Source organism: Martes martes (genome assembly GCF_963455335.1).
Source record: "Martes martes genome assembly, chromosome: 7".
NCBI lineage: Eukaryota > Metazoa > Chordata > Mammalia > Carnivora > Mustelidae > Martes > Martes martes.
The window spans coordinates 16,744,059-16,770,526 of NC_137894.1; the positions used below are offsets into that span (position 1 = coordinate 16,744,059).

At 37.3% G+C, this 26,468-nt stretch overlaps 2 protein-coding genes across 7 annotated transcripts in view; one reads left to right on the forward strand and one right to left on the reverse strand.

The window, feature by feature from the left end:
- The window catches only part of TTC23 (tetratricopeptide repeat domain 23), a 104,007-nt gene extending 86,402 nt beyond the window's left edge, over window positions 1-17,605 (reverse strand). Inside the window, exon 1 of one of the 4 annotated variants that reach the window (XM_080808300.1) lies at window positions 17,391-17,605. Coding sequence is in view for 2 of the 4 variants with exons in the window: in XM_080808299.1 (XP_080664425.1) it covers window positions 10,743-10,794 (52 nt within the window). In the remaining 2 variants the exon portion in view is untranslated. Of the gene's footprint in view, window positions 1-10,742; window positions 10,891-17,168; window positions 17,310-17,390 lie in introns of those variants that run through there. The other 3 variants (XM_080808301.1, XM_080808299.1, XM_080808302.1) reach the window with 3 other exon arrangements.
- Window positions 17,606-19,382: 1,777 nt separating this feature from the next.
- LRRC28 (leucine rich repeat containing 28) overlaps window positions 19,383-26,468 on the forward strand; it is a 155,492-nt gene continuing 148,406 nt past the window's right edge. Inside the window, exons 1-2 of one of the 3 annotated variants that reach the window (XM_080807662.1) lie at window positions 19,383-19,533; window positions 23,362-23,589. In XM_080807662.1, the coding sequence (XP_080663788.1) occupies window positions 23,422-23,589 (168 nt within the window). In that variant the 5' untranslated portion in view covers window positions 19,383-19,533; window positions 23,362-23,421. The remainder of the gene's footprint in view (window positions 19,534-23,361; window positions 23,590-26,468) is intronic. The other 2 variants (XM_080807664.1, XM_080807663.1) reach the window with 2 other exon arrangements.

Consider the following 26,468-nt stretch of genomic DNA (forward strand, 5'->3'; position numbering starts at 1 on the left):
GGAAAGAAAAAAAGTTGTCAGGCTAAAATTCTGCACCAGTGAAAAGATATCTTTCAAAACCAAAAACTGAAAGAATTAATCATCAGCAGATTTGCACTCCAGTGTTCTCCAAGAATTATTAAAGGAAGTCTTTCAGAAGGAAGGAACATGGTAGCAAATGGAAATCTAGATCTACACAAAGGAATGAAGACAATGGGAATGATACTTACATGGGCAAATATGTAAGACTGTTTTCAGATCACTTAAATCTCTTTAAAAGATAATCAACTTTTTTTTTTAACAAAAAATAATGTACTGTTGGACTTGTAACATATGTATAAGTGAAATGTATAACAGTAGCTTAAAGGCTAGGAAGGAAGGAATGGAATTGTCAAATTCTTACACTGTATGTGGAGTGGTATAATACTAATTGAAGGTAGACCTAGTCAAAGATGTATACTATAAACCCCAAGTAACCATTAAAATAACCAAATAAAGAATTTTAGGTAATAAGCCAGCAAAGGAGATAAAAGGACTCATAAAAACAATCCAGTAGAAACTAGAAAAAAGTAGGGAAAGAGAAAAAAGAACATATGGGACAAATAGAAAATAAATAGCAAGATGACAGACTTAACTCTATCAGCAATCACATTAAATGTAAATGGTCTAAACACCCCACTTAGGAGATAGACATCGACAGACTGGATAAAAATGTAAAACCCAACTGTATGTTGCCTATAAGAAATTCATTTCAAAGCTATTTTTTTTAAGATTTTTTTTTAAATTTATTTATTTGTAAGAGAGAGAGAGCGAGCGAGCACAGGCAGACAGAGTGGCAGGCAGAGGCAGAGGGAGAAGCAGGCTCCCCGCCGAGCAAGGAGCCTGATGTGGGACTCGATCCCAGGACACTGGGATCATGACCTGAGCCGAAGGCAGCCACTTAACCAACTGAGCCACCCAGGCGTCCCAAGAAATTCATTTCAAATAGAGAAAGGCAATTAGATTAAAGGTTAAGTGATGGAAAATTATATACTAAAATTAGTCAAAAACAAAGTTGGATTGTCTCTATTAATATCAAAGTAAATTGTATAAGCAAAGAATATTATCAGAAAAAAAGGTCATTTTATAGTTATGAAAGGTCAATCAGTCATGAAGACATAATCATTCTAAGTGTTTATACACTTAATAACAGTTTTGAAATAGGACACCCCAAACTGATGGAACTGCAAGGAGAAATAGACAAATCCTCAATTACAGTCTGAGATTTAAATATATTGCTCTTAATAATTGGTACACCAAATAGGCAGAAAGTCAGTTAAGGATACATAAGACATGAACTACATCATCAACCAACTTGATTTGACATTTACTAGAACACTCTACTCAAGGAGAGTAGAATAACACTCTTTTCAAGTGCACATAGACATTAACTAAGACAGGTTCTATTCTGGGTCATAAAACAAGTTTCAGTAAATTTATGAGGATTTAAGACATACAAAATATATTGTATGACTACAATGGGATTAAATTTTAAGTCAATAACAGAAAGATACCTGGAAAATGCTTAAGTATTTGGAAACTAAATAACACGCTTCTTAAAAAAAAAAAATCCAACAATGGTTTAAAGAAGAAATCAAAAAAGAAATTTGAAAGTAGTTTTAACTGAATGAATATAAACACAACACATAAGAATTTGGGAATGCCACTAAAGCAGTCCTTATGGAGAATTTTTGACATTAAAGGCATATATAAGAAAAGTAGGAAGTTCTCAAGTTCATGACCTTAGCTTTTACCTTCAGCAACTAGAAAAAAAGAGCAAAATAAGTTCAAGGTAAACAGAAGAAAAGCATAAAGTAAATAATAAAGCTCACCTCACAAATCCATGAAATAAACATAGAAAAACAAGAGACAAAAAGCAATGAAACCAAAATTTGGTTCTTTGAGACCAATCACATTGATTAAATATCTACCCGGACTAATCAGAAAAGGAAAGAAGACACAAATCACCAATCTCAGGAATGAGAGCAATGGCATCACTATAGATTCTATAAATATTGTATGTTTAATACAGGAATGTTATGAAAATTTTATGCCAATACATTTGACAACTTAGATGAATGGACAAATTCTTTTAAAGACACAAAATACTAAAGCTCACTCAAGAAGAAACAGATACCTGAATAGCACTATATTTATTAAAGAAACTGAATTTGTATTTTTAAAACCTTCCCTCCAAAAAAAGAAAAAGAAAAAAGAAAAACAACTCCAGGCCTAAAGGGCTTCACTAGTGAATTCTACCAGATACTTAAGGAAGACATAATACCAATTTCATACAATCCAGAAAATTGAAAAGGAGAATATTTCCTAGCTCATTCTATGAGACCCTGATTCCAAAACAAGAAGAAATAACAAAAGAAAATTGCAGATCAATATTCCTCAGGAATGTAGATGCAAAAAAAAAAAATTAGCAAATTAAACCTAGTAATATGTAAAAGAGAAAATTCATCATGACCAAGTAGAGTATATCTCAGGAATGCAAAATTGATTTAACACTCACAAAGCAGTCAATGTAATTCATGATATCAGTAACCTACAAAAGAAAAACTGCATGATCATTTTGATGAACACCCAAAAAGAACTTGACAAACATCTATTGTCCATTTCTAATTAAAAAAAAATCTTAGCAAAGTAGGAATAAAATTGTACTGTCTCAACCCGATAAAGGGCATCTATCTAAGAAAAACCTACAGTTTTTGGTGAAGACAGAATGCTCTCTCCCTAAGATCAGAAACAAAACAAAGAGGCTCACTCTCAACATTTCTATTTAACATTGTACTAGAGGTGCCTGCTAGTGCAATCAATCAAGAAAAACAAATAAAAGGGAACTAAATTGGAAAGAAGAGGTAAAACTGCCTTTACCCACAGACAGTATATCTCTCTTACTATCTATGTAGAAAACCTGATGGAATATGCAGGAAAAAATCTCCTAGAATAAATACATTTAACAAGGTTGTAGGATACAAAAACACTATATCAAAATTGCATTTACATATTTTACCAGTGGATAATCAAATAAAATACGATGCTGTGTATAATAGTGTCAAAAATATGATGAGTGCTGTGAATTGTGTAAGACTGATGAATCACAGACCTGTACCCCTGAAACAAATAATATGTTATATGTTAATTTAAAAAATGAAATAGAAATAAATCTTCCAAAAAAGTGAATGGGACTTGTATAATTAAAAGTACAAAACAGGGACGCCTGGGTGGCTCAGTTGGTTAAGCAGCTGCCTTCAGCTCAGGTCATGATCTCAGCGTCCTGGGATCGAGTCCCACATCAGGCTCCTTGCTCGGCGGGGAGCCTGCTTCTCCCTCTGCCTCTGCCTACCACTCTGTCTGCCTGTGCTCGCTCGCTCTCTCTCTCTCTAACAAATAAATAAATTTAAAAAAAAACTTAAAAAAAAATAAAAGTACAAAACATAGCTGAGAGATATTAAAGGAGACTTAAACATATACCATGCAACATGGGTTGGAAAACTCATATGGTTAAGATGTCAATTCTCCCCAAATTGATAGATAGACTTAAAGCCATTCAGACCTAAGTCCCTGAATGGTTTGTTCTTGGTTTTTTTTTTTTTTTTTTAAGATTTTATTTATTTATTTATTTAGTCAGAGACAGAGAGAGAGAGAGAGCAAGCACAAGCTGGCAAAGTGGCAGGCAGAGGCAGAGAGAGAAGCAGGCTCCCCACTGAGCAAGGAGCCCGAAGTGGAACTCAATCCCAGGACCCTGGGATCATAACCCAAGCCAAAGGCAGTGGCTCAACTGACTGAGCCACCCAGGCATCCCACAGGGGGTTTTGTTTTTGTAGAAATTGGCAAACTTTTTCTAAAGTTCATATGAAAATGCAAAGAACCTGCAGCACCCATAATGACTTTGTAAAAGAAGAATAAAGTTAGAGGATGAACACGACTTTTCATCAAGATCCATTATAAGATGAAGCTACCAAGACAGTTTGGTATTGCTGTCAAGATAGACAAACAGATCAATGAAACAGAATGGAGAGCTGAGAAATGACCTCAGCATATATAAACAACTGATCACGGACAAAATTGCTAAGGCAATTCAATGAAGAACAGTCTGTTCAACATATGGTGTTAGAACAACTAATATTGGAAAGAACCCAGATGTCCATGGACAGATGAATGGATAAATGTCGTATCTATATACAATGGAATACTACCCAGCCATTAAAAACTTGAAATCTTGCCATTTGCAACAATGTGGATAGAACTAGGGGGTATTATGCTAAGTGAAATAACTCAATGTGAGAAAGACAATTATCATATGATCTCACTAATATGTGGAATATAAGAAACAAAACAGAGGATCACAGGAGAAGGGAGGGAAAAATAAAAGAAACCAGAGAGGGAGACAAACCGTAAGTAAGAGGCTCTTAACAATAGGAAACAAACTGAGGGTAGCTGGAGGGGAGGAAGGTGGGGATAACTGGGCAATGGGCATGAAGGAGGGCACTTGATGTAATGAGCACTGGGTATTATATGCAACTGATGAATCACTAAACTCTGCCTCCGAAATTAAAAAAAAAAAAAAAGAACTGGATATTTATATATAAAAATAAAAAACAAAAATCTTTGATCCTTACCTCACACCATACACAAGAATGAACTCAAAATGGAACACAGATCTCTATATGAAAATCTTTGTGACCCTGGATTAAGCCAAGATTTCCTAAACATGATACAAAAGAGTCATAAAAAAGAACAAAGTGACAAATAGGACTTCATCAAAATTGAAAATTTTGTTCTTCAAAAGAAACTGTTAAGAGAAAGAAAAGACAAGCCACAGGCTCCAAGAAAGTATTTGCAAACTATGTATCTAATAAAGGACTTGTACCCTGAGTCCGTAAAGGATTCAAAACTTAAATATAAGAAAACAAACAGCTCACTATAAAAACAGGCAAAATATTTTAACACATCATCAAAGAAAATATATCAATGACAAATAGGCACATGAAAAGATGCTCAACATCATTAGTCATTAGGGAAATACAAGGGAAAGCCACAATGAGATATTACTTGCACCAATCAGAATGGCTAAGATTGAAAAGACTGACAATACTTAAGCAGGTGGAATGTTAACTCGCACACACTATTGGTGGGAATGCAAAATGCTACCAACACTTTGAAAAAAAAAAAAACCTGGCAGTCTCTTTTTTGTAAAGATTTTATTATTTTTTTTTTTAAGTAATCTCTACACCGAATGTGGGTTCTCAACTTACAACAAGATCAAGAGTCACATGTCCTAGCAACTGAGTCAGTCAGGCGCCCCAACGTGGCAGTTTTTTTAATAAGATAAATATTCTCCTTGCCCATGATTCATTTAACTCCTAGATGTTAACATGAGAAATGAAACCATATGTTCATAGAAGAACTTATGCACAAATATTCATAGGAGTTTTATTTTTTATAGCCAAACACCAGAAACAACTCAAATGCCCATCCATTGGTAAATGGTAAACAAACTGTGGTATAGTTATATATTGCAATAATACTCAGCAATAAAAAGAAACAGATATGTTATAACATGAATTGGTTCAGTTACAAGAAGCCAGAAGGAAGAGACTGCATACTATGTGGCTCCCTTCATATAAAATTCCAGGAAATGCAAACCAACGCGTAATGACCAAAAGCAAATCAGTTGTTGTCTTGGACTGGGATGGTGGTGAGGGGGACTGAGGAGAAGATACAGGGAGGAGGAGGATGTAGAGATCTCGAAGAATCATTTGAAAATGAAGAAACATTTTGGGGTGATAGTGATATTATTATCTTGATTGCGGTGGTAGTTTCATGGCTATATACATAAGTCAAATTTTATCAGATTGTACACTCTTGTATATAAATTAATAAAGCTGTTTCCAAATATATATATGTGTGTGTGTGTGTGTGTATGTGTGTGTGTATATATAGATATAGATATATATATAGATATAGAGATATATAGATAGATATAGACATATATATAGATATAGATATATCTATATATAGATAGATATAGATAGAGATCTATAAGTATAGGTATATCTATATCTATAGATAGAGATCTATAGATATAGATATAGGTACATATCTTTATCTATAGATCCCTATCTATCTATCTAATCAGGCTTTCAGAGATCCTTCCCCATTTGTCTCTCTCCCCACGCAGATCCTTCAAACTCCAATTCTATTATTTACTACAGATAAGTTATCTCAAATTTCACCCTACTGTCATTCATTCATCAAATATTTATTGAATTCCTACTATGAGCAGTGCACTAGTGGAAAACGGTAACTCCAAGAAATGTAAAATCTAGCAGGAAAAAAAGATCAGGTACACAACTACCATGTTACTGATACTGGGTGGTAAGAAAAATGGAAGAGTGGAAAGTGGTGAAGCCTTCAGAAATAAGAACCATTACTGTTGTGGGAAATTGGGTTGCTTGGTTGAAAAGCTTTTGAGATCAAGGACAGAGAGGAGAAAGCACCCCAAGTAGCGTGAATAATTAGCAAAGGCAGAAGAGCAAGGTGAAATGGAGATCTAGCTAGCTGTATCTGGGGTTGGGGACATGGATACAGAACAGCATGTTGCAAACCAACCCCTCTAGTACACTAGACCCACAAGACATTAATGCACCATCTACAAGAGAGGGTTATTGACAAAGATGATCGACTTGGTTGGTAAACACACACACTGGTTCCACAAAAGGAGGGTTCTACCATAAACAGGGACAAGTTTTATTACCACAAGTCTTCTCAAAGGCTTTAATGTCATATAATTCCTTGTGAATACACCTCAGAGGGATATAGTATGCAACATTTCCCCTAGCTTTTTGGACCACAAAATCCTCTTTTCTGAAATACTCATTAAATCTTATGCAACTGGTACTTTTTTTTTTTTTAAAGATTTTATCTATTTATTTGACAGAGAGAGATCACAAGTAGGCAGGGAGGCAGGCAAAGAGAGAGAGGGACGCAGGCTCCCCACTGAGCAGAGAGCCCGAGATGGGGCTCGATCCCAGGACCCTAAGATCATGACCTGAGCTGAAGGCAGCAGAGGCTTTAACCCACTGAGCCACCCAGGCGCCCCACAACTGGTACTTTGTGAGCACAGTTTGGGAAGCAAGGAGATAGAGGAGAACTGGAAGGCTGGAGCCAGGTTTAGAAGACAATGATTTTAGGCTAAGAGTTTGATTGACTTTATTTGGCAGATAGTGATGAGCCCCTGAAGGTATTTTCAAGAAAGAGAAATGAAAATGCTGAGACTGATCTGTTAATTGATAGTTGAATGTAATGGGAACCACAGGAAGCAAAGTGGCCACTGATTTTCAAACTTTAGATAGTCTCCTACCATCTTGATAACTGTTCGCGTATCTGTATTCTGCCTACAATATTAACTTTTTCCTTAAGACTTTAACTTTTTAAAAACCTGAATATTACTTCAGCTTTACCCTAATAAATAATCAGTGATATTATGGTTTGATGTCATATTTTCTCCAATACACATTAAAATAAAAACATAAGATCGCTTCTCAGCCTTTTGGCTAAGATCAGATGTAAAACAAAAACATAAGTATTAATATTTTAAAAGTTGGTCTGTGTTCCACCTAATATCACATTACACATCACCAACTGTAAACACTGCACATCCTGGGGAATTCTAAATTTGAGCCATGTTTGACAACCATTTTTAACCATGACCTACCATCTAAAAAGATTTCATCAGGTTTTACTTTCTATAGTTTCTATTCTGACAAAGTAGGCATTTTCTCTAAAAATAAAATTAGAATATTCTATATCCTTCTTAAAACTTCTCCCTAGAAATTCTGGTACCCTCTTCAGTAAGTGGGTATGGTTCTGCAGCTACCTCTTACCACCAGTCAAACGAATCACTGAATATTGCACAGAATGAATTCAGGGGCACAGTGGAAGTGAGAAGGAAAGTGAAGGGAAGGATAAGAAGAATTACGGAAAGAAATAATTATGACAACTTGAGAACTGCTTGGATGTAAAAATTAAAGAAGGGAGATAGTCAAGACTGACTCTGACATTTTTCATGCAGGAACTCTAGATAGGCTTTGGCACACTATGGCATGGGCCAAGTGCTGTCCACTGTTTGTTTTTATAAATAAAGCTGTATTGGAACACAACACAATAATTTACATATTATCTACACCCACTTTTGTACTACAGCAGCTGAGGTGAGTATCTGTGAGAGAAACCTTATCGTTCTCAAAGCCTAAAGTATGTACTGTCTGGCCCTTTACAGAAAAAGTTTACTGATCCCTAAAACACAGTGATGCCACGGACAGAAGTAGTGAGTAAAGGGAAATGGTCATTTTGATAAGACAATCAATTTGGTTTCAGCCAGATTGAATTTGAGGCTGTGGGAGAAAATTTATATAAGAATCTCCAACTTAGAAGTTAGAAATATGTTGGGTCACCTGGTTGGCTCAGTCAGTAGAGTATGTGACACTTGATCTCAGGGTCATGAGTTCAAGCTCCATGTTGGGTGTAGAGTCTACTTAAAAAATTTAAAAAACAAAAAAGAAGTTAAAAATATACCACTAGTTCTGAGGGACATCTTTTTAAAGGTCACATTTTTTCCTTTCCTTTTTAAAAAGATTAGTGATTTATTCCATGTCTACATACAAAGAGGATTTGAGATGGCTAGAGGTGAGTGCTGAAGATATTAGAATGGACATAGTTCTCAAGGTAAAGAGTGACCACTCCTTCATAATCCAAAAGAGAGCTTTACAGTTTCACCAAGAAGGAAGAACGTGGGAGCTTTTCTTTCCTTCATGAAATTGCAGAGACTGAAAACATGAGAGAGGAAAGAAACTAGCTGAAGACCAGTGTGTGAGATTCGCAAAACTCCGTCAATCAGTCCCAGCCAAACTCATTCCTGGGTAGCCCTTCAAAAACATGAAAGACTAAGCCATAGGTTCAACGTCTAAGCTTTGCTGAAACCCTGCTGTACAGAGACTCCGTGCTATCTTGGATGCCAAGATAATGGCTGGCTTTTTTTCTAATAAGCTCTTGACTTAAGCCTTCTCATCTATTCATCCCACTGGTTGATGATTTGATCATTTCAGTAAGTGTTGTGGTCTACAAAAAGAGCAGGCAATTGGGAGGGGGAATCTGAGATTCAAGTCTGTGTGCTGGTCCAACTACTCATGTGATTTGGGCAATACTAAAATACCATCACAACTGATGATTATGTAACACTTCATGCTTTCCCATATTTTATCTTCTGTGGCCCTTACCACAGCCATGGGAGGTACGGAGGAAGTTATGATTATCCCTATTTTATAACTGAGGACAATGAAGCTGACAGAAACTAAATGACTTGTCCAATGTCACACAGGCAGAATCAGGACCCGGGTCTTCTAATAATTTGGTGGTTTCCCACCACATCATCCTGACTTTCACTGACCCATCTTTAGCACTGGGAAGCAAATACTCTTGCTTTGGAAACCTAAGCCTGCATTTTAAAAACAATCATATGCTTTTATAACCCGGAAAAGTAACATCTTTGACAGATTTAACCACACTTTATCTTCTACTTAGGGGAGGCAGAGAGGAAATTTTAGAAGCTACATAAGTAATACGTTCTGTAATATTTTCTATTCTGGGCCTTGAACCTAGTGCTAAACTTTGAAATTGAGCTGATTTTTCTTTCTTTTTCGGCTTAACTCTAAAAAGTGGTTTTTCTCACGTTGTCTCTAATATTAAATCCTTAAAGCAACAGTTATAATTCAAGTACTCAACAGACCGGATCTAACTTGCACACATTTTTTTGTCTTTAATTTTCGGCCAGAGGGTGAAAAAAAAAATTAAGCCATTATTTTAAAAGTGGAATTTTTCACATACGTGTTAAGATCTAGCTTTTGGGGGGCGCCTGGGTGGCTCGGTGGGTTGAACCTCTGCTTTCGGCTCAGGTCACGATCCTGGGGTCCTGGGATCGAGCCCTGCATCGGGCTCTCTGCTCAGCAGGCAGCCTGCTTCCTCCTCTCTCTCTGCCTGCTTCTCTGCCTACTTGTGATCTCTATCAAATAAATAAATAAAATCTTAAAAACAAACAAAAGAAGATCTAGCTTTTGGGATTTCTGGCTTCCTAGGAAAACTCAGAACACCTTCCACACTGGGCCCATGTCATCTCGGGCAACATCAGCGAGGGGAGAATGGCAGGAGGCTTGGCAGTAAGGTGTCAGCGGCTATCACTCCCTATTGCTCCGGGACAGGGAGGCAACAAAGTAGTTGCCATCTGTCCTTGCTCCCGTGTTGCTTTTTTCTTATTGTAAGGATCCACATCTCTCCTTTCAAAGTGAGAGGCTGACATAAAGGGATGTGGTTTTCCCAGCCCATGCCCCTTGGCACTCATTTCCTAAATTTAATCTAACCTAAATTACCATCACTTTTATAGGATTATCAGATATACCACTACTTTATAACCACAAAGAATAGAACAACATTGCTATTACACAAAGATTTGCCATCAACTGTAACATGCATTCCAATTTCAGAGATGTTTAAACACCAAAAGGTGCATCTCTGAGCCGATTAAATGAATCCCGTTCCCCCGCCTGGCTTCTGGAAATGTTTGAACCCATGACCTTACTTTTAAGTATGTGTCTCTCTCAATGTGTGTTGGAGCTTATAATAACATCTGTTAGCACAGACATAGTCTTCCTTTCACTTACTTGGAGCCACATGCTTATCATCAGCTACTTTTCTTTTCTTTGTAATAGCCATAGCTGGGGGTTAAATTTACATTAGAAATCAGCCCAGGCCCCACACGGCACCCTCTTCCCTGCCAGCCTTGGGGAAAGCTTCCCAGGCCTCTCTATCAGTGCCCACAACTGTCAGTCAGACATATCCAATCAACTGATGCTATTCCTTCTGCCAGACCTGTCCAGTGGAGTGCTGAAGCACATGATCAGGCTCAGATCAAAATAGGAGGAACAAGTCTGAAGTGGGGTCTCGGTCTTCCGTTTCCAAGAGGTGATGTTCAAAAATTTAATAACTGGTATAGGAGGAGGACCAACCAGTCTATATAGATGGCAACTATGCTGGAACTAGGGTCAGAAGGTCCCCTGCTGTTACAGATGTTAACCATTAGGTGCTGACTTGTTGGGGGATGTAGGGAAGCTTGAGGGAGGGGCAGGACCCCCAGGGCAGTGGCTCCTGGGAAATAACAACCATTATGACTGTATGAGAGTGTACTTGTTAAAAAGCAACTTTGCCCATATGTAAGCTGAGGCATCAAAAAGCCATGAGACGGAAAAACATCCTAGAAGGATACAAAATACCAAAACCAAATTAAAAGGAAATAAAAATATCTGAATAGAACTATAATGAGTAAATAGTTTAATATAAAATATTTATATAAAGCTAAGCCCAGGCCAAGATGGCTTCAGTGGTAAATCCTACTAAACCTTTAAAGAAGAAATATGACTCTTTTACAAATTCTATCCAAAAATAGAGGAGGGAATCCCTTTCAACTCATTCTGGGAGGCCAGTATTATCTTGATAGCAAAGCTGGACAGAGACGTAATAAAACAATAAACCAATATCCTTATGATTGTAAACACAAAAAGTCCTGAACAAAATACTATAAAACCAAATCTAGCAACATATAAAAGGAATTATACATTATGACCAAGGGGGATTTATCCCACGAATGTAAAGTCAGTTTAACATCTGAAATCATCAATGCAATACACTATATTACTAGAAGAGAGGGCAAAATTGCATAATCATTTTAATAAATGCAGAAAAAAAATTTGGCAAAATCCAAAACCTACTTATGAAAAAACTTCCTTAACCTGATAAAGGGCTAATAAAAACTTCTAAAAAACCTCATGCTAACATCATACTTAATGGTGAATGTTTGAGTGCTTCTCTTTTAAGACTGGAAACAAGGCAAGGATGTTTGCTGTCTCTACTTGTATTTAAGACTGTAATGGATATTCTGATCACTGCACTAAAGCAAGATAAAGAAATAAAAGGCATGCAGATTAGAAAGGAAGAAATAAAATATTATTACTGGGTGGCATGATCCTATGTGTAGAAAATTTTAAGGGAGATACCACACACACACACACCCCAAAACAAAATGAAAACAACAGCAAAATCCTATTAAAACTGTTAAACAATTTCATTAAGGTTGCAGGATACAAAATAAACAAAAACTGAATATCTATCAATCTGAAAATGAAATGTAAATATTTCCATTCACAGTTGCATCAGAAAGAATAAAATACTTAGGAATATATTTCACGAAAGAAGTACAAAACTTTTACACTGAAAATTATATAACATTGTTGAAAGAAATCAAAGGAGACCTGAATAATTGAAACACATTCTATCTTCATGGATTAGAAGCCTTAATATTATTAAGATTGTAATACCCCCTGGATGCCTGGGTGGCTCAGTGGGTTAAGCCTCTGCCTTCAGCTCAGGTCATGATCTCAGGGTCCTGGGATCGAGTCCCACATCGGGCTCTCTGCTTGGCAGGGAGCCTGCTTCCTCCTCTCTCTCTGCCTGCCTCTCTGCCTACTTGTGATCTCGCTCTGTCAAATAAAGAAATAAAATCTTAAAAAAAAAAAAAAAGATTGCAATACCCCCTAAGTTGATCTACAGATTTTATATAACCCCTATCAAAATCCCAGCTGCCTTTTTTTTTTATTTTTTTTTTTTGCAGAATTTCACCTTAAATTTATATGGAAATCTAAAGGACCTAGAATAGTTAAAACAATTCTAAAAAGAACAAAGTTGGAGGACTCACACTTCCCATTTTCAAAACTTACTACAAAGCTACAGTAATCAAAACAGTGTGGTACTGGCATAAGGACTGATGTACAGCTTAATGGAATAGGTTTGAGAGTCCAGAAAAAAGCCTTTACATTTATGGTCAGTTTTTTTTGTTTTTTTGTTTTTTGACAAGAGTACCAGGTAATGCAATGGGAAAAGAATAGTCATTTTGACAAATTATGTATGAACCCCTGGAAAAGTGCATGCAAAATAACAAAGTTGGGACCCTACTTCACACCATATGCAAAAATGAACTCCAACTGGATCAAAGACTTAAAAGTAAGAGCTAAAACTCTAAAGGTCTTAGGAAACAAAGGGCTATGTATGAGCTTGGGTTAGACAAAGATTTCTTGTGTACAATACCAAAGGCACAACTGATAAGAAAAAAAGATAAATTGGACTTCATCTAAATTAAAAACTTTCGTTGTTTCAAAAGACACCATCACAAAAGTTAAAAGACAACTCATAAAATCGGAGCACACATTTGCAAATATTTGTGGATATAGCACATTTTGATCATGGGACTTTAATTCAAAATATGTAACAAATACAATTCAATAATAAGACAAATAACCCAAGTAAACAATAGGCAAAAGATTTGAAAAGACAATTTACCCGAGAAGATAATGTGAATGACCAATAAACTCATGAAATGTTCAAAATCACTAGTCATTAGGAAAATTAAAATCAAAACTCTAACGAGAACTACTTCACACCCACCAGAATGACCATAATCCAAGAGACAGACAATAAGAAGCATGGGCAAGGATGTAACAAAACTGGACCCCTCAAACACTGCTCGTGGAAAGTAAAATTGTACATTCACTGTAGAATGAGTGATTCCTCACAAAGTCAAATATACCTAGAATTACCACATAAATCAGCAGTTCCATGCCTAGATATATACCCAAGAGACTGAAAACACCTGATCACACAAAACCTTGCACACATCCTAGTAGAAGCAGTATTGACAATAGCTAGAAACAAAAAGCAATCCAAATGTCCATCAGCTGGTGGATGGATAAACAAAAAGTGGTATATTGTACATATGACAGAATATTATTTGGCAGTGAAAAGGAATGAAGTATGGATACAAGTTGTAGACTTTAAAAACTTTATGTGATGTGAAAGCCAGAGGCAAAGACCACATATTGTATGATGCCATTTACATTAAATGTCCAGAAAAGGCAAACCTATAGACACAAAGTTCAATAGTGATTGTCTGGATTTGGGTAGGAGTAGGGAGCGCCTGTAAATGGGCACAAAGAATCTTTTTAGGGTGCAGGAAATTTCTAAAATTTAAAGATGGTAATGCTTGTACAGCTTTGTAAATTTTCTAAAAAGTCATTGAGTAGTATCCTTAAAATGAGGGAATTTTATGGTCTGTAAAGAATACCTCACTAAAGCTATTAAAAATAGCTTAAAAAACTATTTTTTTAGTTTTTTGTGTAAAACTAAATTTTTTTAGTTTAGTTTTTTTAGTGTTTTTTTTTTTTTTTTGTAAAACCACAATGCAGTTTTATGTGTAATTCTGGCTTTTAAATATCTATGACTACAAGACTTTTTATTTATTTTTTATTTATTTTATTATTTTTCTAAAAGATTTTATTTATTCGTTTGAGAGAGAGAGAGTGAGCGAGAGAGAGGGAGAGAGAGAGCGAGCGAGCGAGTGAGCATGAGCAGGGGAGGGGCAGAAGTAGGAGAAGACTTCATCCTAAGCAGTGAGCCCCACACAGGGCTCCACCCCACAGCCCATGAGATCATGACCTGAGCCAAAGGCAGGTGCTTAACTGACTGAGCCACCCAGGTGCCCCTACAGTTCTAAGTTAGATCAGCCCCAATTCCCAAAGATAATGTGGCAGAGGCTCCCAACTCTTGAAAACTAATCCTAAATTAATATTATGGTTCTGTGAATAGATAGTTCAAGTGCATTAGTGCCTAGCACCTGTTAGGCTTCAATAGATGTTTACTGGAGGAACAATTAAACACTCTTCCTGGTGTGAGTTTTCTCTCCGAACACCTCATACACGAGATACCTGAAACTCAGTTACTTAGGGCAATTTTTTTTTTTAATTTTAAACTAAAGAAAACTTAAATAAATGTCAATGTCCCCAGAGGAAAACCTGCTAAAAGTGGGGTGGGTAGGATTCGACGGCCTAAAATGAGGTAACATATTAACTCCTTCATGCTACTGGACTCACTTGGTTTAGGAGTAGGGCTTGGGGAGTGGGATTGTGTGATTCACAGAGTGACTCAGACATCCGAGCTGACCAAGCTTTAACTAACAGGGGTCATGGCAGACCAAGAGACTGGAAATCTGTAGATGAACTTTTCACCACCATTGGCCAGAAGTGACACAGGTACCCTGTGCTAACATTTCATTTTTTCCCTGCACTGCAAAGAGGACTAGGATATACAGGGGAGTAAAGAGATGTTTGAGTAGATCTGATGAGCACTGCAGCCCAACACATTGGTCCTCTGCAGCAGGTGACTCTGTCTCAGAGTTCTTTGCCAGAACCAAAGCTTCCTCCTTCTGGGTCCACCTAAGTAAGAACCACTGATCAACAACTTAGGATCTTTTGAAGCAAGGTTTGAGGCAGGAGACAAGCACCCTGCTTGGTGTCTCTAAAGAACCCTGCTTTTTTGGGGTGGGGGGGCAGGTAGCTAATCCTTGATTCACTTTTGTTTGCCCAACACTGAGGAAAGAAATCTGGTACGTGCTGGCAACCCACTGAGTGCATGTAATTTAGTTTCATCTCAGAGAAACAGGTCAAGTGAAAGCCGACAGTCGAGTAAGAACACCTCCCATCCTCCTATGATGTTCTTCAATGATAAGGTTGGGGGTTTTTTTGTTTTTGTTTTTGTCTTTTTTTTCTTGGTTGAAATTCCTTCAATTCAATTGAATGGAACCAAGAAACACACTTAAATCCTGAGGCAAAAGGAGCAAGAACTGAGCCAAGGTGCTGAACAATCATGTTTGCTGTGTTACCTGCACCACCTCTAACACCACACCTAGTAAAATTTGTATTTGTACCACTAAACAACAAAATAAGTTCAGTGCTTTAGAAGAATACAAGGCCATGCCTTAAGATTTGTTAGTCCACCATGGGAAAGGAAAGTTACTTGGATAAAATCTCTTCGGGGGCTGCTACCAATCTGTACTCCATTATTTACAGTATTTAATCCTTTAATTTCCGGTCTCTATTCTCAGAACCATCTTAATTTACATTATCAGTTTAATATTTTTCCATTACTATTTTCATTAGGTCTCACTCCTACTGAAAACCCAGGACCAAACCCTTTAATTCCGGCAATTTTGACTCTTCATGCAACTTATGTCCTTTTGCTTTTTTTTTTTTTTTTTTTAAACAAACAAAAAAACAAAGTCTCCAAATGAACCCTGTGCTGCAGTCTGAGGTAATTATTCTTTAGGCTTACACATATTTGCTAAGAGCTCATCTACTCCCTGGGATGCCACTTCCCTTCTTTTTGATCTACTGAATTGGTTCATAAGTTCACTGTGAAGCTCTCCCCTGAATATTTTAGCTCACACTGATCTACACTCTTGAAGTGCCTGTGGTCTACAATAGCATCTATGCATCCAGAACTTTCCAGAAGTTTTGACTTAAATGTTTTGAGCTTCATTTTCCCAGCTAGAGTATGAGCTTCTGGAGGGACTTAATTTTATTATTTCATATCTCCATATAACAGAAGCCATTCAAGAAATACTTACTGCATATCTACTATAAGTTATGCCCTGTAGAGAGAGAGATAGATGTGCCACTAAGCATATTTGTTAGTTGAATTAATACCTGAAGAATCTTTAAGATGCTGTATTTTAGAATTATATATTGGGCTGAATCCTAAAAAAAGTATTATGTTGCTATTTCAAATATAAGTTATTCTTGTTTATCAAGACTGTCCTGAACTTTTGTGTTTTAGTTTTAATGAAAATCTCATTTAGAAAATACAAATGTTGGATTTCTTTTTTTGAGAATTCATCCTTACTTTAATTACCTACTGGTTCTGCTTCCTATAACAATATTATGTTTTCCTCGGTCATTGGCAGATTTGTCTCTGAATTTCCTAATCTACAAAGATACACAAAATTTGGATCCAAAACTGATTCTAATTATCTTTTCTATTTTCTGGTAGATGAATTGTCTATTATGCTGGGTATAATATACAAAAATAGCCATTTCACTTAAAAATTACAGTAATATTACTAAGTGTCCCTTTAAATCCGTATTAAGGCAACAACAACAAACCACAGCTTTTTAGGGTATATAATAATCTATAATTACTCTTATTACCTTGTTCCCTTTAGCATCCCAAAATCCACTGATTATTTGGAAACAACATTCTTCCAACCTCACCCTAAAAACACTTTCTGAAAACTCCTCTTCCTGTCCTTCTTAGATTGTGCCTGTATGTTAAATTCTCCTTTGACGCTTATTCCTTTAAAACTATCGAAAAACCGGAAAAGTTTCTTTAACTCTCAAATCTCTGTGTCGTAAAATCCTTTGTCAATTTACCCCGAACGCAGAAGAGGTTCTCCGTTTCTTTTTCCAGCGAATTACACAGTTGTCTCGGCAGCCTGATTTGCCAGTTTGGTTCCCGCTGTACCAGTTTGTGATTCTTTGTACAAATTAATAACCATGAAAAAGTCTAAAGCAGGGCAGTTCCAGATTAAATTATAGTAGCCCTTTCCCGTAAAGCAACTTGGTACCTCACAAAACTCCAGGCGAAGAATGAATGATAGAGCATGTACCAATGGGGAGTGGAGAACAGTATTTTGTCGAAGTTTGCAACCCAATCCTGGGGAGCCAGAGGTGGGAATTTTAAAACGTTTTTTTTTTTTTTTTCTTGGAATTTTCTTAAAGTGGTATCGCTGCCTGTTGATGTTAAAGATTGTCAAGATCGCAAAATCGTTAGCTTAGAGAATTTTGAGTGAGGCAAAATGTGAAAATAGACACATTCAAATGGCCATTCTGACACAGAGAATCATTTGGCTATTTTTGTGTCAGTTTCAGGGGCGTAGAAGTTACTGTAAGAGGATTCTTTTTTTTATGATCAAACATCAGATGTTAAATTAACGGGTTAAAATATTTTATTTTTTAAAGAAATGAAGACTACGTGGCTAACATTGATTACTTTAAAAATTTGTCGTCCTATTGTTCATCATTTTGGGATCACTTTGCAATATTAGGAGCAAGACTCGTTATTTGGGTCTATTCTTAACACCCTATTTTTGTTTTTACACAAACTGTAGGTTTCCTCATTATAAGCCTAGCAAAAAGTTCTTAAGCACTACAAATTCTTAGGTATTTAGCAATGTGTATCAAAATTCTTAGAATTACATGACATTCCCCATGCCATATACTTCAGTAACTTCTGAAAACCAGGTTTAGTAAATAGGAAATTAGCATTTCATTATAACTCATATCTTGTTTTGGAGTAGGCGTTATTTAGTATAACTCTCCTTTTGAGATTATTCATCGCTAACCGTAATTTAAAAAACCAACGCGAAACTGGTTAAGAAGTCAAGGTTGCTTGACAATGCATCGCTGATAAATTCATCAGCAGCAAGCTTTTCAAAGAACAATGAATGGCAGCAGTTTCAGGAGAGGAAGTTTACAAAAACTCTTCGTTTCAGAAAGTTGCCAAATTAACAAACAAAATATTTAAAAAATAAAGTTGTTTTTTAAATGTTCCCTAACAATGTTTGGAATTCTTTTCTTTTTAACCGGGATAAAGCTCTCTTCCTTTGATGTCTCTTTCGCCTGACAGGAATTTTCGTCTTGAAAACATATTTATTGACGGCCTACTCAGGCATGCTAGGAAGTGCGGTAATATTTAATTTACTAAGCTGCTATTGTCCTTTTCAGCGATGGTTTCTCACAACAGTCCTCGGGTATTTCAAGAGTGGAGACTAGTTTACCCGCCTCACCTTTGGAACAAACCTGTGTGCACAGCGAGCCCTTAAATCCCATGCTTAGGCTCACCATTTGATAACTAACCTTGGCCATCTTACATCAACCCACCGGACCTCAGTTTTTCATTCGTTAAACAAGTGTAATAAAACTACCTGTGTCATGAGATTGCTGTGAGGGTTTAATGAGATTATGCATAGCTCTTAGAACGCTGCCTGGTACACAGTAAGCGCTCGCGTGTTATTGTTGTTGTGGGAACTCCCCAATGCATACAGTGAATGAGAGCCGGAGCACTTGAACGAATGTATGAATTAAAGAACACATCAGGTACAGGCAATTCCTGAGGTTCGAGCGCGCTAAATCGCCCCCTCAAAAAGCAGAGCAAAAGACTGCAACCAACCCGGTAAAACTCCAGCCGGAGCCGGAAGCCAATATTGAGCGGCGGGCGGGGCCAGTCTGGAGGAAGCCGCGCTCTTGGCCAATAGGCACATCGCTTGGAAAACGAACTTCTCGTCCATGCAGTTTTAAAACCGCGAGAACAGGGACGAATTATCGCGATGCTCCTTCTTTCTCTCCACAGCTCCCTCTTCCCCCACTCTCGGTGGTGCGGGTTCGGCCCCGTCCCGCCCCGCCCCTCGCCGTCCGCACCTCGCCCCGCCCCCCCGGCACCCCGCCCCTCCCGCAGACCCTCCGCTTGCAGTTCAGCGCCGCCTGCGCCCGGAGCCCTGGCTCCGCCGGCGCCGAGGTGAGTGCGGCCGCTTGTCGTGTCGGATGGCTCGCGTGGCTAAGGGCCCCCCTGGCCCGGGCAGCGGCGAGTGGTCCCTGGCCCGAGGGGGCCCGTCCCGGCCTCGGGTCGCCATAGCTGCCGGGCCCTCCCCGCCCTCCGTGGCCGGAGAATCCCGATGCCGGGTCTGCGAAATCCCTGCCACTGGGTTCGCCGCTTCCAAACCGTAATGACCTTAGTTAGTGTTTGGTTAACACGGGCAAAGCGGCAGGTGTTTTGCTTCAGACTTCCTGAGAAAACAACCTTTTACAAATGCTTTTAATGTACAGTTTTTAATTCTCTAATCTCCAACATTAGGAAATTAGAGTGGGTATTCTACTGAATTAAATACGGAAGTCGGTTGGAGGGTCGTCTTTCCTTTTACACATGCCTGCTTAAAATGTGTGGAATTTTCTTGAGGTGGGAGGGTTTGTTTATTTGTTTTAAACAAGAATAAAGTGGATTGGTGTTTACATGTCAGAAAACTTGTGGAGGTGCAGTTGACTCTGTTCAGTTAATACAGTTAAGTATACCATTTGTCTTTAATCGTAGATAAGAGGTAGTGAAGGGAATTTATGTAAGAAAATTACCCATCCTGTTACAGGCTGTATATTGCCAAATGAATGCGTTTTGGGAAACCATTAGCATTATTTATTATAAGCAGCTTTCAGAATTCATTTGCGGAGACTTTATCTTCCAAACTGCCTTGGTAGCCAGTGCATTTTAATAGGGTGTAATGATATTTAAAGGCAGCCCATTCCCAGCCCTAAGGATTCAGAAGGAAAACAATTAGGTTATACCAAATTCTCTCTCTGGATCTTCCATCAAGGAGTGTGGATTTGGGATATGGTTTTGCTTTGTAGTCTTACCTTTGTGTAAGCTTTGCCTACTACTTAAGAAAATGATAGTAGAGGAGAAACACAGCCCCCACTGAAATGCCTGAAAGGCTATAGTGTAAGGCAGGCATGGGCTTTGAGGTTGATCCACCTGCGTTAGAATTCTGGCAAGTTACTCTCTGAGAAACTGCTTCCTTATCTATAAAACAGGGTAAAAATGTCTAGCGCAATGCAGAGTTGTAAAGATTAGGATCTTTATGGCACATAGCTGACACTCAGGATGTAGTATCTGCAAGATGACCATAGATTACAGAAAAATATCCACCTTGCAGTGTTACATGTCCTACTTCCATCCACCCATCAGCCGTTTGAGGGTCTGCTTTGCGCTAGATACTGTGCATAGGCAGGTATACTCGAGTGAAGAAAGCAAGATCTCTGCCCTCAGGAGCTTACAGTTTCTTGGGTAGTTTGACAATAGACAGGTACACCAATAAATATTTCAATTACACATTGCAAGGAGTCCTACATATAAAAGAAATGGGTTTCTCTGAAAGAATACCAGGAGAATAGTTTTGGATAGGGAAGTGATTTTTACTTTGAAACTCAGAGTTGGTGGGGTAGTGTTTTCCAGGCTAAAAGGAGAAAAGCAAATGGTGTGCAGAGTTTGGCTCTGAAAGAGACTGGGAAAAAAGGACTAGAAAAGCCCAGGAGCTTGGTGGGAAGCCAGGGAGGGTGCTGCCTGATAAGGCTGGAGAGGCGCAGGGGACCAGATTGTGAGGAGCTCTCAGTCCCTGATAAGAGTTTGATTTTCTAAAAAAGCTTTTGCTGGTGGTATTTAGTTGATCTGTGTGCACTAGGGAGTGAGTTTACCCTCAAAGGGTATGGGATTTACATTTTAAAGGCTCCCTGCTAAGTGATTAAGGTATTAGAAAATGATTAGAGTGGATACCTGGAGACCAGTAATGCAGATGGTCAGCCAGGAGATAACAGTGGCTTTTGGTTTTGGCTGGTGGAGAGATGTGGATGGATTTGAGATGTGTTTTGGAGGTGGAAACCGCCAGCTTTAAGACCAGTTGGAGGGGGCAGGTGAATGACAGGATGGAATCATTCATAACTTCCAGCTCTCTGGTTTACACAGTTGGGTGGATAGAGGTGTGTGCCATTAATTGAGATGAGAAACACTGGGGAGAATTTGGACTGGTCATGGGAATCAAAATATATTCAGTTTGAGGCACTTGTGAGACTTCTAACCTGCTTCAAGTTTACTACTTAAATGAATTGTAACGCAGGAAACTTCCCTTTCCACACAGAATCATTGAAGTTGTTTCTAGCTTAGGTCCCCCTTGCTTTACTGGTGAGAGAATTAAAATGTAGAAAGATGAGTATGTTTATGTCTCATAAAAATAGGTAGGTGTGTAGGTGGAATCAGTAGGAGAAAGATTTGAATTCTCATGTTGCTTTGAGGATATTATTGACTTCCATGTTGTCTGCTCTTTTAGATAAAATGACAAGTGCTTTCTTATTAGCTAGGATTTGGAGTTTGGAAATAATAGAAAATAACAAAAAAACTTATCAAAACTGCTTATCGAAAGCTTGTTACTACATTTTGCACTAACTTGATGTTAATTCCTAGTGAAAGTAGTTTAAAAAAAAAAAATCCTTTGAAAGGTACTTTCTCTTGAGTTTGAGAAAGGATGCCCAGGAATGAGAGTATAATCTTTGAACAAATCTCAACTTTTTAGTGTTTTCACATTTCCTTAGTATCCTATGGAGCCCTGTGAGTGTGTGTATATAAAGAACCCAGGCTTTAAAATCCACTGGACAAGCCTCTTCTCTACCCCAAGGCGGGGGTGGGGGGAGTGGGGGGAGAGAGTCCTTGCTTTTATCCCTTATGAGCTGTTTGACCTTGGAGAAATTATTGAAGCTCTGAGTTTGTTTCTTATGTGAATGAAGTTTGTTTCTGCTCTGTGCCTAGTTGGTAAGATGGCAAACGTTATTTCTCTTCCTACCCGTCACTTTCAGAGCTGGAAGGGAATTTATTTATTTATTTAAAGATTTTATTTATTTATTTGACAGACAGAGATCACAAGTAGGCAGAGAGGCAGGCAGAGAGAGAGAAGGGGAAGCTGGCTCCCTGCAGAGCAGAGAGCCCGATGCAGGACTCGATCCCAGGACCCATGACCTGAGCCGAAGGCAGAGGCTCTAACCCACTGAGCCACCCAGGCAGCCCTGGAAGGGAATTTAATCTGTTCTGGGTTCTGGCCTTTACCAATAAATTGCTGTCTCCATTTTTTTTTTTTTTTTTAAATGTCAGGCAACTGAGGCCTGGAAAGATTGTAATAAAATAATACAAGGTTCTTATTTCCTGGTCAGTATTTCTTCTTACATTGAAATAATAAAACCGTATGTTCCTGGACATGCTTCTTTACTACTTCTGATACTCTATGAAGCTAAAAAGAAAGAAAGAAAAAGATAAAAGAAAGAGAAAATAAGAATATATGACAATATTCTATAGAAATGAAGAAAGTGAAGGTATCAGTGATCTAGATATATTTTTATATGTGTTTATAAATATTTTTGAAATACCTTAAGCTAAACATAAAATGAAGGAGTTCAAGAAGGAAATGGCTTTGCCATATCTGATTTTTCAGCTTTCTTTAGTTGCAGTTTATAAAACTGGTCTCCGTTCTGTTAGGCATTCCTGTCTCAAGTTCAAGAACTGTTTTTTTTTCCATTAGGACTGTGGCTGCTAAATGCTAAGTAAGCTTAAATATTGAAGGCATGTTTAATGAATAGTTGCTCATTTTAATCTAAATATGTGTGACAAATTTAGTCGTTAGGAAAGAAAAATACAGGAATTGAATGTGTAATTCTCTTTTTAGTGTCTGCGAATAGCTCTGTGTGCTAACTGGTTTATTTGGCAATGCTTATAACCAGTATCATAATTATTCAATTTTTTTTTTGCTCTCTTTAGAAATGGACCAATTTTGACAAGATGTAGTGCTGCAGCGTGCCTGATGGGATATGTTCAGTCATGGCATCTGAACTCTGTAAGACGATCTCTGTGGCAAGGCTGGAAAAGCACAAGAATTTGTTCTTAAATTATAGGAATCTGCACCATTTTCCATTGGAGTTACTGAAAGATGAGGGACTACAGTACTTGGAGAGGCTCTATATGAAAAGGAACTCCCTTACAACCTTGGTACAGTATTATATTGCATTTAAAACATTTATAATGTGGGCCTGACCAAGATATAGCTTACTTATCCTAAGATATTTAGACCAAGTTGTACATCCCCTCTTGTTATATAAACAGGTACTAAAAATGCAAATACAGAGGGTTCCCATTAGCTGAAGATTCATTATCCGGGTCCCTGCAGTATGGGGTTGCAGGGAGAGTTGTAAGGGAAAGGAATATATTCACTAAATGTACCGCTCATAGAATCAGTCTCTATTCCAGAACCCCACTTCACTTAGCCTGTGCATCTGTCTCTGCTTTCTTTGTGTGATAAGTTTCCTAGATGATTTTTGGATGTTACCATATCCATTGGACCAGTTAAAAAGTAAAGAAGAGAAAGGCCAAAAAAGATGAATGACCTTGAGTTGCATTTAAAAAGAGATGATTTGAAGATTAAGATATTAAAACATGCATTTGGGAAGCTTGATATATAGCCTTTCTTTTGGGGGGAAGAACATAACAAAAGTATCCTCCCAAACCAAAAAAAACTTTATGATTGCATTGTGAAAATCAAATGATGTTGAATTGGACTATCATCCAGTTTGTTGAAAAAATTTTTGCTGTAGAGATAACATTTGATTCACTCTTTGTGTTGTAAGAATAAGCGATAGTTATCATTATAACCTTATTTTTTATTACATATAGGGCTTTATTATATATTTCATTACATATTAAGTTTTATTACATATCAGATTTAAAAACTGTTTAAAAATTTTCTTAAGAGAATGTGTTACTCTGGCTTCTTATTCCTACTCTTATTGTAAAATTTAGTCTCTGTTTTAAATGTATGTGCTTTATGTGGCCTTTTCTGGTTATCACTTAACCTTGTTTGAGTCTTACACTTGAATTCTTATTCTTACTCATTTTATGATGTCTTATTTCTTTGTGAGCAGACCTATTTTTCATCCCTTTTTCTATATTGGACCATTCTGCCTATTTGAAAGTATGCCTTACTGGCTTCATTGAAATGGAGTGTTTTTGTGGAAAAGTTTTATTTAATCTGTCTAAAATACCTCCAATGAGTAGAGAACGTAAAATTTGTTTATCTTTGCTGTATTTGACAGTAAATGGAAATATGTCTTTCATTTATCGTGTTTGGCATTTTGGCTTACATGTTATTTTGAGTGCCTACTTAGGTTTTTTTAAAGTAGATTTTTCAGTTTTAAAATTTTAATTATCTTAGTGATCAAACTTTAATAGCATAATTATAGTAATCCTTTTTGTGAAATCATCATTGCATGAGGTGAAACCATATTTACCAAGGGTTTTTACCCCACTTTGAGGAAGAAGTGTTGTAGAAATAATTTGTCAAGGATTATAGCCCAGATTTTCCCGTGTTTGTTATTGATGTACAAAGGAAAAGCTGTGAGAAGAGAGGATTACTTCTTAACTTTTAGTCAAAGTCCACTGGAGTTGAGTTTGTTCAAAGAAATTGACCTTCATTTCTGAAAGTTACAGTGTGCTTTTGGTTTTGTGATGGTTCCTCAGCTGCAGTTTTCAATTTATGAAAATATTTAGGTATCTGCTCTACAGTTGGAACCAATATTCATAATGGCTTATAAGCATACTTTTCAAATTCATACTTTACTGCTCTTTTGTTCATCAAAGATTAAATTGTTGCATATGTTTACAATGATAGGCGTATGTGTTTTATTTGAATGCCTTTTAATGAGCTGGAACATTTAATTCATGTGCATCAAAGAGCTTTTAAATTGTCGAGTGCTATACAGAGATCAGGGTGGTAGGGATTGTAGTGGACATTCCATTCCCAGATGGTACTGAAAACCAGTGTAGTCTAGGACTGGCTTAACACACAGGTTTTTGAAAGCAGATGAAATAATACTTATCCTAGAGTGCTCTAAACTCTACTTCAGACTTTGAGGATGTTTGCTGGTGTTATTGATAAGGTATATTTCCTATGTTAGATTTGGTATGTGGAATTTGACTTACAACTATAATACTGTCCAAAGGAAAAACAAAACAAAACATGTCATTGGAAACAGATGGTATCTTAACACCATTGTGGGTTCATTGACTTTTTTTTTTTTTTTTTTTGTAGGAAGCTTGGGAATCTGCCAGTAATTTCCATTTTCACACTGTTTTATTATTTATTTATTAACACTGTTTTATTGTGTTTAAATCATTTCTCTTCAACATTCCCCCTCCCTTGTCTCCCCATCCCTCACTCTGTGAAGCCTTTCTGTGAAAAGAGAAGTCGATGATGCACACCTCTGCCCTTCTCCTTTCCCCCGTCAAGGTGTTTGGTATAGGGCAGTGATTTATATTTTGCAGGATGATTGTATATTAAATACTCAGAATTTGGGGAATGCTGCATTAAAACTAAAACACAGCAAAAGCTTTTTTTATGCATTTGAAAGACTAAATTCATATTTTAATTACAAAAATGATACATGCCCTAATATCAGTGAACGTAGAGGAACATATGGAAGGTAGTCATCTCTTCAGCCAGTTATATACTGTAGAGTAACCAGTGTTAATAGTTCGGTTGTGTCCTTCTACTGCTTTACTTGTATTTATGTAATTAAATACTTTATCCCCTTTTTAAACAACAAAATAGAATCACAATATATATATATTTCTTTGTGGATTTCTCTTTACTTCATGGTATTCTCATTCCACTAACCTCTAGGCCAGGAGGTACATATACATCCTCATTTGTGCATGTGTGTTTGTGTGTACGGTCAAGTCTTAAAAGTGGGATTAATGCGTCAATGGTAGGCATATTTTACATTTTAAAGTACTTTAAAAAAAGATTTATTTATTTATTTTTTATTTATTTTAGAGTGATCACAAGTAGGAAGGGTAGAGAGTGAGGGAAAGAA